General features: G+C 40.9%; 1 protein-coding gene and 1 non-coding gene across 2 annotated transcripts; both read right to left on the reverse strand.

The window, feature by feature from the left end:
* Nucleotides 1–1215: 1215 nt before the first annotated feature.
* Nucleotides 1216–14453, reverse strand: LOC108888211 (solute carrier family 25 member 36-A). The gene is made up of 7 exons (XM_018684106.2): nucleotides 13996–14453; nucleotides 11814–11978; nucleotides 10105–10182; nucleotides 8160–8260; nucleotides 5567–5633; nucleotides 4689–4978; nucleotides 1216–4599 (listed from the first exon to the last, which is right to left on the reverse strand). The coding sequence occupies exons 1-7, from the start codon at nucleotides 14034–14036 to the stop codon at nucleotides 4406–4408; spliced, it is 936 nt and encodes a 311-aa protein (XP_018539622.1). The 5' UTR covers nucleotides 14037–14453; the 3' UTR covers nucleotides 1216–4405.
* Nucleotides 14454–14908: 455 nt separating this feature from the next.
* Nucleotides 14909–14981, reverse strand: trnak-uuu (transfer RNA lysine (anticodon UUU)). The gene has a single exon. It is a non-coding gene; the product is annotated as a tRNA-Lys (tRNA).
* Between the last annotated feature and the right edge of the window lie 924 nt (nucleotides 14982–15905).

Raw genomic sequence — 15905 nt, forward strand, 5'->3', positions numbered from 1 at the left:
TGTTTGTTTGTTTTCATCCTCTCATCTTTTGGATTGAGGAATGAGGCAGCAGCAGGCTGTCATCTTTCACTATCTGCTCCATTGAGCTGATGGTGTGCAGGAGGAAGTTTTAAACAGGAGCTCAGCAGGCCAACACTGCCACCTGGTGGCTAGAAATCACATTTATATTTACTTTTTTCTAAAACAACTTCTAAAGCCTCAGTACAACAGAGCTGGAAGTAAGTGCAAAGTACTAAATGTGCTTGATAAATCCCAAAAATGTATAATCAATTAATCAATCAATGACTACTTATATGGCAAAGGGGGTCATCCGATCAGAGTATTATCACTTACTTTACAGTTGCTGTCAGCTTCACAGAGATTTATAGTGACTTTCAGCTCATTGTTTTGGTTTGTAGAAAGGCAAGAAAGCAAACAGCAAGCAGCTGTTTTAAGCAAAAAAAAAAAAAGAAAAAAAAAAAGAAAAAAAAAAAAAGCTGCAATAAACTACTTCAACAGCAGCAAACAACAGACAAAGGTAGTGAGTCACTGCAGCTATCCCTGAAATCAGATTTGCCCCCAACCTGATCAGTCAGTGGATGACAGGTAGTTGGCTAATTACTTTTACAGATGTAATACTAAATGGGTTTCGACCAAGAACAACCACAATGATCACAAGGAGGCACAAAACATCTACAAAGAGACAAAAAAACAAGCATTAAAAGATGTAAAATATGGCTGTTGTTCATGGTTATTTTTCCATTTGTTTCAATCTGGGTGTCTCCTATGAAGAAGAGGTCAGGGGCACTTTACATGTCTCTGTATGGGGCCCTATTTTTTCATAATCTGTCAATGGATGTAGGTTACTTGGAGTTACAAATAGCAGCTATTTATTCATATTATTTAATGCTACAAATATAATTTTTAATATTATATAATATTAGCCTTTATTTGGACAGGACAGTTGAGGGTGGTAGGAAACAGGGAGAAGGAGCAGGGAGAGTATCCTGTGACCAGCTACTCAGGCCCACGTGGTATGCACCCTAACCATTCAGCTATTCAGGCATCCCATGTTACAAATATTTAAACTTATTTGTTGTTGATTTATTACACTGATTAAAAAGTATATGCATATGATGTGAGAAAATAAGCTCTGAATTTGAGAATTTCATTATTTCATTCAAGGACAAGAGACACTGAGACAGTGTCAAGCAAACAAATATTCTGACACTTAAATATACTTGCACTCTTTCCATTTTATTGACTTTTTGTTTTACAAAAACAGGTATGAGAGAATGCATAGACTAAGCCAAACTCACACTTGGCTCATCAATGACAACATGGAAAAAAAACGAAACAAAAAAACAAAGGGTGTCAGGAAAAGGCAACAATTTATTTAAGAGATAAAAACAACACTGTTTGCAGCTATTCTTCTGAGTGCATACATACTCCTATGGTCTCTTGCACGCAAAACACGACTCAATGGCATACGACTGTCATTTAAGCAAGCACACACAAAACACACGCACATACACGCACACACACAGGCACACAATGCAAACATGTGGGTGCAAAACAATAACCATAGAACGCACAGGGAAGAATGCATCATTTGACAAATAACAGACACTGATACAAGTGAAAGAGATGCATAGAAATTTACAGTCAAAAGGGTCAGTTCACTCAAATAAGAAAAAAATTAATTTAAAAAAATCAGATTTTCAGACTCACCTCTGGCATTTTTTTTACTCTGGGTTTTGAAATATCAACCGCCATCTCATTGCAACAGAGTTGGAAGGAATTCTGTTTGTGGTTCTCACAGCATTGAAAAACTAAACAGAATCAAAATTCCATTAACTTTATGCTGAGATGATGCACAGATATCTCATGACCTGGAAAAACTATCCGCATGGCTAAATGCCACTAAAGGTAAGAGAGAAACTGCTTTATTATTTGGGTAGACTGACCCTTTAATCACATTACGTACAACCAACTCACACTATTCATTCCGTTTTAAACCCATAGGAGTGTAGCCAGCACCATGATACACAAACCAATCACTACTAGCAGCAACAGAGTCACCCATGGACTCTCACTACATGAATAGTGTGCGTTGATGGCACTGTCTGCAAGCATGAACACATCTCTAATAAGATCTGTACAATGAGGCTAATCTAATGCATCCTTCATGTGTGCTGTAAAACTGTTCACTGTTCACATTGAGGATCACGTCAGTTATTTCAGTAGAGAAAAGCATCTGGGGAATGCAATGCAATCTAAAGTACAATGGCACTAAGAGAGTGAGTGTAGTTGAGCTGCATATTATGCCAAAAATGCCCTCACTGCTTACTGCTGCACACCAGCACTTTGACCTATGAAGCAGTCAACTGTTTGGATACGTTATCACTGCGGGCGAAGCCAGGCCCTTTTAAGTTTGCAGTTAGTGGTGAAAATGCACACAGTTATCAACAGGCTGGGTTTTTGGGTCATGTGACTACTGAGGGAAAGTTACTTCTGTGGTTGCTAGGATAAATGAGGTCACAGCAAAACACAGTTTCTGTCACTTGTACAGTTTGAAACACGACATGAAAATGCCAAAAAAAAAAAAAAAAGTCCAAAGCAGAGATCAAGCACCTTCCATTCCATGAGAGGGACGTTCATAATTACATAAACCACTGACAAAAAAAAAACGGTTGAAATGCAGTGATTGTGTTTTCTAAAATCTCAACTAACCGATGGACAGAAATCAATAAAACAGTTACAGGTTGTTTTTTTTTTTACTTTTCTTTTTATACTGGTCTGCATTTAATTAATGTGCGCTTAAGAGGAGCATACTGCTGACCACTTCCTCCACACACTGGTTTAAACTGAAACAAGTTTTCCAGAGTAAACTCAAGAGGATTGTCCTCGCCTGTAAAACTTGCCTGGATTCTCAAAAAACAAAACAACCAACAAAAAAAAAAAACAAAAACAAACAAAAACAGAGATGAGATGAGGATTCTAGCAAAAAACAGTGAAAAGTGCAACAAGAACAACATCATTGTTTGAGAAGAAGGTGACAACAAATGGCAAAATCCCATCTCCTCTAAAGGAAACGCACTAAATGTTTTTGCATTTTGCCATAACCAGGCAAACAAATGCAACACAATCACCTACCTAGGTATTTTATATATCTATCAATATTACAATTTGTTAAAATTAGTTAATTATATATATTTTTAAATTCACAATATGGGTCAGTGTTTAACTTCCTTGCTTTTAGTAAAGTTATTCCTTCCTGTTATGTACATTCCAGTAGTTAGAATAGTGGATTATATTCTGGTTTAGTTTGGTGATTTTTTTACCCTCTATCTAACCATACTGATCACTTATCTTCCACACAAACATGTACGTAGGTCGATGTCACTATGCAGACTATGCATCACTTGTAATAGGCGAGCAGATATCCGTCATGTTCAGTATGTAGTGTAAAGAGCAGTAAATGCATGTAGATTCCTGCATTATGAGGATATCGTGACCAGCATTAGGCCAGTAAAAACCCTTAGGTGAGCGTGTCTATGCTCACGATATGTAAAAGGTTCACTAAGGGCACCTGAAATCACACAATACCAGTGTACAACTACATTTCTACATCCTTTGTTGTAACAGGTCAACCAGAGCTCCACCTCCTCCTACAGCCACTGTGCACCTTAAGTCTACATCATGTCTCCACGCAAGGCACGTCACCCCTTCTCCTCCTTCCTCTCCTCCACCCATTTTCTTCTGTTCATCCTTCTTCAACAAGCCAAAGCACTGATTTCTCCTTGTTCATACTAACTTCTGAACGCTCTGCAGAGACTTCAGCTCACTACTGAGTCTGGGCAACGTTGTATTCTGGGCCTCTGGGGAATGCAGGGAACACTGCATGACAACAAAAATGTTTTAAAAAAAGATCATCAGCATGGGAAAAAAAGACTACAGCTGGAATGGGTCTTATACCCACTATGTAGTAAGGACTGGAATTACTGTATTTCTCTTTCATTATTAGTATTGTTAGAGGCAGAATATACTGTAACTCTGTTTCTTTCGTCAGCACTGTGAGACTGAGCTTGCACGAGCAACATACATAACCGAAGGGAGAAAAGGATGGAATGAAAATAAAAACAGGGAAACTGTTTCTTTGCCGCAGCTAAACCCACATCCCCAGACCAATGGAAGGATCATTTCAAACCTCCGTCTTGTGCCAGACCCTTTGGTTGTAAAACAAAACTCCCAACTTATTTAAAGACCGCTTGCATCACTAAGACAAAGGTCATCGTGCCGTCTCTGTCCTCTTGTGGCGAGCAGGTTGCTGTGCTAACTGGTGTGCAGTTGCTCTCGTTCTTTTTTCTCCATTATCCGAACGGGGGCAGGGTTACATATACAGTCTAAACGGTGGGGGAAGACTTTAACCGTTCAGGAGGTAGACCACCAACTCGTAGGTGCACATCATGATGGCGGTGTTGGGGATCTGTCGTACCAGGTGGGTGGTGAGGCCGCGGTACAGGGCGCGGTAGCCCTCCTCTTTGGGCACTGTCATTAGAGTCTGGAAGAATGAGCGATACTTGGTGCCTTCCTCGCGTAGCCTGGTGCGGATCACTTCTGCAAAGGCACAAAGAAAGAGGCAAAGGGTTAAATGAAAAGGACCAGCAAAGCAGCTGATGTTAGCTTATTGCTAAACTGACTCTCACCATGAGGATAAGCGATAGTTGTGGCACAGGTCTTGGAAGTGGCAGCAGCAAGCATCATCCCAACAAAGTCAGAAGCATCTTTGGACGCCTCCTCTTCCTCATCCATGTTCTGTGGCGCCTTGGCCTCCAGGAGGCGGCGTTTGATATTTTCATAGATCACAAAGTGGATCACAGTCTCTGAGATGCCGGCGTAGGACGCCGACATTCCCCTGTAGAAGCCTCGCAGGCCGTCTGTCTGATACACCCGCCGCACACACTCAAACGCACTCATCTTGCGCTCACCTCGATTCCTGAGAACAAACAGGAAGAGGACACATTTTGAAAAGTCCCATTTACAAGGACTAACCATTTCCACTTTTTCACTAGAATCGGAGTAGCAAAATATTACACAATAACAACAATTCTGATATTTGTTTGCAGATTAGGAAAGTGAAGTCAGGAAAACTTATGTAAAGGCAGACTCTTTGATTACACTGTAGGGCCTTGTTATGTGTTGCTGTTCACCCTTCTTTCTCTTTGTTCCCCGGTCAGATTAGTGGGTGAGAAGTCTTTTAGGATACTATTACGAGGAATCTGAAAAGCCATATACATTTAAATCCAACAAACAGAGGCTCTATAAAACTGGAGAATGTGTATAATAAGGTTATAACTGTTAGCAAGAAACTTGCTAACAGTTGCTATGGTTTCAGTAGTTGGGACACAACTTGGCTCACAGGCAGCACAGGGATAGCATACAGATGTGAAAGTGTCTCCAAGAATTCCACACCATACTTTTTAAAAATAAAAGGGAAACACATCACAGGGTTTATAATAGTACATCAACTGTTGGAAAGTGAAATGTGACATCTATAAAGCTCACACCCTAGTGTCATGTTTACCTAGCATCCAGCTGTAGACGGGTCTTTATGAGCCATATTGGATTGGTTGCTGTGATGGCTGTGAAACCTGCAGAGGAAAAAAAAAAAAAAACACAGGATTACATTCTACTCAAAATCTAGAAAGGGCACAGGTAAACTGTGCCTCAGGCAGAGTTCTCAAACTAACACACCAATGCTCTTTAAGCTGCATTCAAGTTGGTTTAGTTAAAACAATGTAAACATGTTCTTCTAATAAAAAAGAAAGTCACGGGGGCAGCTTAGAGAGAGAGAAAGCTAGTCCCTCTACAGACTACCCTATGTGTGCTAGCAGGGGAGCAACTGAATGTCATAAAAATTTTATGTCTCATGCAAACAGCTGTTTAAAAAACTGCCTCTTATGCAGTGACCTAGATGATAAGGGAGAAGAGGACAGAAATGCGTAGAGAGAAAGAGAACCAGATATATGTAAAAGGAAAAGCACAGATCTGTGGTGAGTACTCACGCAGACCCAAGTAACTCCTCACAGATGCAGCTAGAGACCCCTGGTGGTGCGGGGGTCTCATGCCCTTGCGAGAAGAGAGCTACGGTAGAGTAAAAGCCTAAAACAGACACAGGCTTGTGTGTAGCAATATGACCAGCATGCAACCATTTAAGTTAAACCCATTCCCCCAGGAATTAACCCACCATATTCATGTGAAATAATCATCCCGCAACCAAGACAGCAGAAGGGACATGTTGGAAGAATACAGCTAAAAAACAATCATTAATACAATATTGGCAATGAACTACTATGGAGCTAAAAGTGATGGTCAAAGTCATCTCATGACCCCTCAGACTTATCATGTGACCCTTTGGAGGGGCCCAGTCCTTGGGTTGGGAACCACTGGGCTAAACGAGCCTACTGTATACAAAGTACTTCCACCTCAAAGAGCTACAACTGTAAAATGCTGCTTACACATTGATGCATCACTATCGGGAGCTCCACTGAAACCCCAACCTCTGGGTTGTGTTACAGAAACAGGGACAGCATCTCATTCAAAACCCCACTGATGTTTGTACCTATTCTAACATAGGCTATAGTATGTTGCGTGACTCACTTTGTAGGTTTAGGTAAGGATGGTAGTAATATTCTATGGTAATATGGCAGACTATTGTGGCAATATTTAGACTATTTAGTGTTTTTTTTTTAATCAAACATCATTTCCCATAAGTCCAAAGTGTTTGCATGCTAAATGTCATGGCTCCACAGAGAAGGTCAGTCCATGGACAAGTCGTTGTGGTTAATTCAGACATGTCTGTAATAAGAGTAGGACAGAGAGAACTGAATGTTCTGATGATGCTGCTGCATTTGTGGTTTCTTAATGTGGTTTGTACAGTCATCATTGTTTCAGCTTGTTAAAATCACAAAGGTTTCAGGTTTTTTTTTTTTCTGCCTGACATGTCATGACCAGCTCTCCATTAACAGTCCAATAAAGCTGTACATAATAATACATCAGTTACAGGGAACCATACTCTTTTGATCCTTAAGACACATATTTCTGTTAGTAACACTGTACTTTTACTCAAGTTGGGAATTTTCATATATTATTATTAGTATAATTTGTGCTTTTACCTGGATATCTACATTGGTATTTGAGATATTGGAGAAACATTTTTGGGAAGGATCAAGCAAATGTGGTTATTTATGGGCTGTGAGAATAAAAATGGCCTGTCAACATTTTTGTAAGGCTCCAAAACTAAGATCTATATCCTGTTTTAGCTTGGGGTTATCTTTCTACCAAATGTACATCCATTGTTAGTCATGGCAGATGCCAGCTCTAACCTCTGCTCTAGGTATCATGTATCATTGCACAGACTAGATTAATCACCGGAATGTCAACACCTCATCGCTCTGTCAGTTCAGCTAAGTCAGACTGCCACTGGACAGAGACACACTGACAAATGCTGACCTTGACTGAGCTGTTGAAAAGTCTGAGTCATGGTGTGCTAAAAGTGGCACCACCATGAACCTGTTAGATTTTCACGCACACGCACACAGTAGAGCTGCCTGTCTGACCCACATCGTAATAGTTTTGCATTCCCAGCTGGATCAGAGTGACACAAGAGTAGAACCTACCCCCAACATACATGCCATTACAGACTAATATATATTTAAATCTAGCCTCTTAACATTCAATGACTTTAATTAAACAATGTAAAGATTGCTTAGATGGCAGTGCAAGTGGGGGAAAGGTCAAGGAAATGGGATAAGCTTGTTTTTGCATCCGCAGGGTCTTCGGGAATATCAGGGATGGTGCACTTAGACAAATCAAAAATCAAATTTTGTAGCATTGAATCAAACATAACACAAACTAGTTCTACCACTCCTTGCTCTTTACAGAGGGATCAGTGAAAAGGGAAAGGCTGGCAACAGCAATCTAATACCTGAATTACACAAGCCTGCTCTTACATGTAACACTCCTGTTCATTTAAGCTTACCAGCACTGAACCAGACCAGGTCCATTTACTCAGCATTTCTGACAAGCTTGCTGGAAATGTTCACTAGGTTACAGTATTAGTTAAAAAGCATTACATGGTGATGCGAATTCATCTGTTACCTCAGATATATAGTTACCTGCCATTCCAGCCGACACCATGTGTACCTGTGTGGAGTCAGGTTCCAACACACCGTTCAGTTTCTCTTTGGCAGTAGAATAAGCAGCAAAGTAGATTGCTCTGTTGGAAGTAGAAGAAAAGAAAGGTCAGAGCATGATACACCTGTACAAGGCTTAACAATTTATATAAGCCACGTTCTTGTGTTTAAACTAATTAGCCTCAGTTTATTGTGTGCCTCCAGTAGTGATGTGGCTTATTAATTTATACAACATTAACAAGTAAAACTGTCCCCATGTCAGGTTCAGCTTAATTAGGTGTCTCAGCAAATCAGCCTAGTAAAACAAGGAGGCTATTCAGTATAAAAGCAGCATCATTTGTTTACACTGATTATCTTTATTTGTTTTTACTAATTAAGAAGGCCATAATGATCATGTTCATACTCATATCTAAATATAAGCTGCTTTTGCCTTTTCCCTTTCGAGCAGCCATAGCACTGTAGAATGTGCCGCCTGGTTAATTTCTACAATCATTAGTCAAATGTGCTTAGTCAGATTGTTAATGGTGCTCAAAGTTCATTAATCACATTAAAAACCAGTGTTTGTCTTCCTTAAATCTGCGTCACAGCTCAGAAGACCTTGTTGTCTTCACCTCCACTGATCTACAGCAGCGTTCATTTATGTAAGATGCTAACCAAACACTCTACAAATGCTTAGCACTGGCACCTGCTTGCTGCAGCATTAGCCACTGCCCACCGCCATTAGCCACCACTTTGCTCCTGTCATTACTGGGGATAATTAAAGATCATGACAATTATTCGTTACCTAACCTTGTGTATTAGCTAAAGCTACCTAACTGCAGTCAGTTAAGAGTATTTCCTGGACATAAACTCTATTCTGTTCTCAAAATGCTGCTGCTGCTGTTGCTATGTTTCCAAAGGAGCAAATCACCATCCAGTAAGCACAGAAACTGCTGAGAAAGCCATGAAGATGAATGGGGCCTAAATGGCCATGGATCCCTAATTCTTCTTTGTCACCAAGTAACCTCAAGGTTCCCTGTGGCGGTTACATAATACCAATGTTCCTCAAGGCTGTTCCTCCCTGTAAAACTACCCATTTGTACATTAATATTTATTTACTACCCACATCAGAAACATGACACCACATCCTTTTTCAGAGCCCAGTGTGAGCGAATGTCACTGAACAGAAACGTAACGGAACCATGACTTAATCCATGTTGATCAGATACTAGGACACTGTATCTGACTGACATGGAAATGGTTCACCCAAACAGAGAATGACCTTTCTTGATGCTACTGATTACACCTGTCCTTTCCTCACTTTGACATATTAAAATGTCTGCTGTGAAAAAGGCCTACTCACAGCAGCCACCAGTTGGTTTGTTTGGTTACTAAGTAGTGATGAGGGGCAGAGGTACCCCATGAAAAACTACAGTCAGCACGTACCTTATGTCTGCTTTCCTGCTAACTGTTACATGCCAAATGTCAGAATGTTGACATTCAATACTTCCCACACATGTTAACATTGTAACTGCAGACATGTTAACACAATGTTAGCATTCAGCAACTGAGTACAGTTGAGGTTGATGAGGTATAGCTTTGCATGGTCATAGACGTTTAGTCTGATTTTTGGTGCATGTAATGGGGAATGAGCAGTTAGTCATCGTATAAAATCAAACTAATAGCCCAGAATATTCTTAACAATACAGACCAAACTCTAGAGATACAGTTATTCATTATCAATAATGTAATGAATATATTTTTTCAATTAGTCAATTAGCTATAAAAACAAATTATTCGCTCTGGGACAGTAAAAATATCCAAAGACTAATACTTGACCAAGACTGTCTTCACTTAGGGACAGCACTAACACCTTCAGTCTTTCAAGTTATAATCGAAATAAGGTCACACTGTTACGAATATGATGAACAGTTGTGAGTCAGCTTACCTGGAAGGTGCCACACCCACCAAGTTTGGCCCCAAGCCTCTGAAGAGTGAGCGAGGTCCTTCTTTCTCCAATATCAACCTGATTACGAAACACACAGACAAATACACATTACCATTTTACCACCACCATATGCAGGCTCTAGGGTATTACTTATTACTGCCGGGTGACCACTTGTAGGCTAGGTCGATTACTTGGGGCTCTTTGTTTGTGTTCCTTGAGGCATTTCTGAGCAGTTTTTGCAGTGTGGTGGGCACATTTTCCTGTGGAAGGGTGCTGGCATTGGGGAGTGCTGTTTCCATGGGGGGCTGTGCTCAGTCTGCAACAATGTTTAGTTGGATGGAATGTGTCAAGTAACACTCAGGTGAAGGTCAGAATTTAGTGTGTAACTTGCCATTAAAACTACTTAACACATTGGTTCTCTCTACAGGATAACCCCTCAGATTTTAGATACTGTCTGACCTTTCCTTTGCCCCCACCCTCAGCAGGAACTTTAGCCTACTTTCAAAGCACTAAACTAGTAGGGATCTAAGAATAGAAAAATTGTCAGTAGTCAGTCATCAGTTGCTTTTCTCGTTCAACACTGTTGCATTGTTGGGCGCTATCAACACTGCTGGGTCTCAGCAACGCATAAAGCGCACACACACACACACACACACACACACACACACACACACACATAATGGGGAGCATTTTTTTCCAGTTTAACTAGTTGCAATATGTGCCAAGTTGCATTTTTCTTCAAAAATATATGAGCTGCTTTACAAAAAAAAGAGAAGGCAGAACAACATAACATGGATGCATCTGCAGAGGACAGGACTGCAGTGTGCAGGGGCTGGCCAGATGAACATTTTAAAATTTTCATGCAGCCTCACTGACCACACCCTATCTGCTATTTTACCCGTAGCATGTCAACAGTGTTGTGCGATTGGTTATAACCTGCATGTTCTTCAATCTACCTCCACAGAGCTACACCAGTTTCAGCGTAACTCCATGCTTAACTTTCGGTTTGAGAAAAACACAAGACATATCTGCCCTCACTCTTTCTTGACAGCGGTTTAATCTAAATTATTCAGTTAGGAATATACTGTCAGCCCTACACAACAACGTTACAACTGCCACAGTGGCTGGGCCCTCATTTAAGTGAGACTTGGTTCAGTGAATTTGAGGGGTGGCACAGGGCCATCACACACATTTTTTCCACAGGCTCTGAACAGCCTCCTGAAGTAGGAAAGGTCTGTTGTAACAATGAGTCATAAGTAATCCCAAGTTTATGAAAATCTCACAAGATAAAAAAAACAAAGTCATAATAGTTGGATCAGTTATGAAATTTCCTGTTTGGCTAAAGCCACTGATGTGTGCGCTTGTGTCGTTTTCCCAAAGGGTGAAGTTGAGGAGTAAGGTTTCAGGGAGTGGTTGGCTTTGCCAGGGGGCGTCAGCCAGACTAAACGACAACAGCAACAACATGGTGCCTGTTGAAGAAGGAACCATGACTCTGTAGCCAAGCTTCTCTGGGAGAGCAGTGAGAAAAAAAAAACATAAGCTGCAAACATGAACACCTCCACTTATTTTGGTGAAGCTCAAATAATAACCAGCTAGCAATGTTTACTGAGGCTTATGTTTCTGCAAAACTTTCATGTATATTAAACATGTACTGTATGTGAGAGATGGTAGCTGTGGCAGTGTGAGAGTGATAAATGCTGAGTACCCACTTGAGACAGTGCAGGGGGCCTGGCGGGGACATGCGGGCCACACTGGCCCCATTGACGGTGCTCAGCTGAACCTCAGACACATAGAGGGTGATGGAGGATGACTGCAGACGGGTCTTCACTACTTCCAGTGGACAAGTCAATATGGCTCCTACCGTGCCCCCACATCTGGCAGAGAGACAGTGATGAAAAAGATGGAGTTGAGATAGAGAACAATCACCAGTTTCAGTCAGATACTGAGTGTCCTTCTATGGCAGCAACAGTCTGGATGGTTATAGGTGTGCAAAGTGATATTTCTCAGCATAAATAAATCAGTCATCTCGCCCAATGTCAGATGGGCCTGGCTCACCCTCAAGGGATGAGTGGTATAGATAATGGATGGAAATAAATTAGTCAATGGTGTGGTTGGTGGAATTCAAAAGCTCCCTGGCATGTAGACAAGAAACAGCACAGTGTGGGAACAGTGAGAGCCAGTCAGGAATGCTTTGTGTTTCTTGGGGAACAGCAACAGCAAGCTTTTTCCTCACAGATGTATGTATTTTTATACAACGATTTATCAAAAAGGTGTTACATAAGAACTGCAAAAAGATACTGTCTTTTGTTTTAGCAAGCTTCATCATGGGGACAACCATTTAAAACCTTTCAGTCGATATGAAAATGAACATTTAAAGAGATATTGTGTCTCATCTTGCTGTCTCATTTATCAATACTTGCACTTTGACGACTGCGATTTGCAAAACATATCATAGAAATGTTTTAACAACACAGATTCACAAAATCATGACCCAAGATCTTAAGACATGCACAACTTGACACCCTGTACAAACACTGTTGAACCCAGGGCATCATTTTATGACCAGCTCAAGTGTTTACTCATTAAACACATATCAAGATGACGGATAAGAGAGAACATAAAACAGTACCTGGATGGACTGTGTAAATAAACTGAACCTGATGAGACTGTACTGAGCAGGGCAGGGCCAGGCGCGAGGAACTCAAAAGCAAGAGTGACAGCAGTTATCTATGGTAAGGGTTAAATATCAAACAGTCCTGTCAACAACGTTCTTGGCTGAGGTGAGCTAATGGGTGGCAGGCAGCTAGTATACACCACAAAGAAAGGAGGACATTGGCAAAGGAAAAACATGCATGGATGAGGAGTCAGATTTGATCTCACTAGGGTCCTGGAAAGAGGACTGTAGCTTTATAAACAAAAAAAAGGGTAAACACACATAGGATGTTAAGGCCTATAAAACTAGAAGCATACTTCATTTTTCTGGGATTCTCTACTTTAGTAAGGCTATAAGAAAGCAGCAGGAGCCACAGCTGATGTTAATAGTGGCAAATGAAGTGCTCATTTACCCACAAAGTAAATAATTAAAGTAAACGTCATGAATCAATGTGTCTGCCTGAGGCAAGGTAGCATGATTCTACTAATTCTAATTTTGCCAGGGGTCTGTCCAATCATCAGCAAGTTGCTTCACATTTTTAAAGGTAGTATGTGCAGTATAACAAAAATTGTAGAAACTTCCAATAACAATTCAAGGCTGTAACTGAATCAGATTTGAACAAAATTCATACAATTATAATACCTGGCGGACCAGTTTAACAGAAAAGACTAGGCTGCACTCCACTATGTCCACACAGCTTGGATGTTGCATCAGTCACATCCGAGCATGTTTTGTCTGTGGTTTCTAAACACTGAGTGACCTTTAGTGGCAGTTTGCCCACGTTTGTTTTGATGCACTAATGTTAGGACCGAGGACACCGAAAGTGGATTAGACTCACTTCCCGGAGTGGCGTCTTTTTGAAACGAAACTAACGATGAGCTTTACATTTCTTTCTCACGTATAATACCTGCTGAGATTACTAACAGTAAATGCAGAATGCGTTTCCTCAAACCAGCCATTTCATTCATACATTCAAATGTCATTGTGACTTGTGACATTGAGCTCAACTCCTGCGGGCGCACATGCACAGCTACGATTGGTTAGCTGACATCTGACACACTGATGCTAACACAGATCTTCAGGGTAACGTTATTTTACAACCAAACCCCACTATCGTGACCAAACCAATACAAACATCCCAGTACGTATAGCTACACCATCTAGCAACGACGGTTAGCCCTGAACATGAAGCTAACTAGCTCCGCTATTGCATGCATAAGGCATGGGATTATACTCACCCTCCAGCAAACAGATGAACTAAGGTATCTCTTTGACTCATTATGTATCATATTCGGGAACCGTCCACGGGACACCACACGGGGACAACGGGAGCGGACGTGAAGAAAAAGGGGAATACTGACCCCAACCTAGCAAGCAAACGATACTCAGTGCGTCTGTGTTGTGGTGGAGGTCAGCTGCATGGAAAAAACCGATATGTAACAGCTAACTTAGCTAGCTTGCGTTAGCTGCCAGAGCCAACGGGTTTCCGGTGGTAAAGGTCGATGTCAGAGCGACAGATTAGCGTCTCCTCCTTGTGAAACAAGATAATGCTTCACCATAGTGTGCGCATCTTTTAATGCTGGTAAATAATACGTATTTTACAGTTGTAACAGCAAACGCTGACACTACTCGGCCTGACTCACGTTGACGTTCCTTGGCTCACTGAGAGCCCTGAGGGTCAGGTCGCAATGTTTATCGTCGAATGGGAAGCCGCAAAACAGAGGCGGCGATTGGCTGAGGTGTTCCGTAAACCCGCCCCATCACTACTCCTTCACGTGATATCGCTTTTATTTTGAAGGGCAGAGATCATCAGTGAAGGGATGGCGGGACTAAAGACTGACTTTAGCTAATACACGATAGACTTCTCTCTACATCAGAAAACGAGTCAAAATCTGTCACTTAGCACAGTGTACTAGTTCACGTAGAAGCAAACTGCGTATTTGTAGTGCTGCATAACTATTCGTCCGCTTTGTAAAAAACAGTACACAGTATGCGAACTGTAGTTGGAAAACTTGTCTGTACATTTTGTAACATTCGTGCGTGTCTCAAACGATATAACTACGTAGATTGGAATGGAGTGAACTCAGATAATGCGCATTCAGTTTTCAGATTACATGAATGATTTGCGATTTAAATTTTTAAAAGCACCGCCGCCCGAACAGGGACTTGAACCCTGGACCCTCAGATTAAAAGTCTGATGCTCTACCGACTGAGCTATCCGGGCTCTGAAAAAAATAAGGAGTCACTACATCTTTGAGAAGTAATTGGGGCCTGTGGTTGTGGTGATTCTTGGATAATGTTGTGGATGCCTTAAGTACAGGGCTAAACCACATTTACATCCTCTATAAGAGCGTGCAACAGTATAGATTCTTGATTAAATTTCCTCATTTATCATTGAGGTTCATCAAGGTTAACAAAGACATGTAACATTTAAAAAATTCTGTAAGATAGGTTACAAGATTCTCAAATCCAGCTTTGTTTTCCTTAAGTCACCAAATCCTATTTATACGGTGTAGTAGATGAGGGAATACCTCCTGAATGTATCACTTAAATTCTGGCAGGAGATCCTGTAAGGAAGCTGAATATAATTTACCAATCAGCATTCCTTTCAGGCTGATTTTTGCTTCATCATGCCCTAAGCATATCTGTGTTGTATTCCAGTAGGACATACCAGTTTGTGTTTGACTCACGGTTCATTTAATATTGTTAAATTTCTGTGAGTTCAGTGGTGTAGTTGGCACAAATGCATGAACTAATCTCTCCCATGGAACTGTGTTGTGTAACACTACTGGACTTGGAGGGAGTAAAGTTTTTGAAAGAAAGGATCAATTGTTGTAGCTTGTAAATTGCCCCAAAGCTTATGTATTATACACCAGATATGATGAATTTAGACACAGAGAGGAAAAATGGTCCTGCCCACAGACTATTTTGACCCCATTTCATATTGGTATATGTAACCAAAATATTTTATACAGAGGTTCTTTGTGCTTTTAATGTAGGCAACTGTATGTGTGTGTCAGAGAAAAAGACAGAGGGAGGTGAATTTAGACTTGAAAGTCAAGTGTACACAGAAAATGAGGTTTACTAATTTGGGCAGCAGAATAAAATCCATACGCCACTTAATTTCGTAACTGCAGATGTAATTTAA

This window comes from Lates calcarifer, linkage group LG21 (genome assembly GCF_001640805.2).
Source record: "Lates calcarifer isolate ASB-BC8 linkage group LG21, TLL_Latcal_v3, whole genome shotgun sequence".
Taxonomy (NCBI): domain Eukaryota; kingdom Metazoa; phylum Chordata; class Actinopteri; family Centropomidae; genus Lates; species Lates calcarifer.

Bases quoted from the DNA above. Each gene is read 5' to 3' on its own strand.
- LOC108888211 (XM_018684106.2), bottom strand. From the start codon at position 14,036: ATGAGTCAAAGAGATACCTTAGTTCATCTGTTTGCTGGAGG. The intron at 5,634-8,159 runs GTAACTATATAT...TTTCCTCTGCAG, and splicing joins GGTGTCGGCTGGAATGGCAG to GTTTCACAGCCATCACAGCA. The intron at 4,600-4,688 runs GTGAGAGTCAGT...GTGCCTTTGCAG, and splicing joins AACTATCGCTTATCCTCATG to AAGTGATCCGCACCAGGCTA.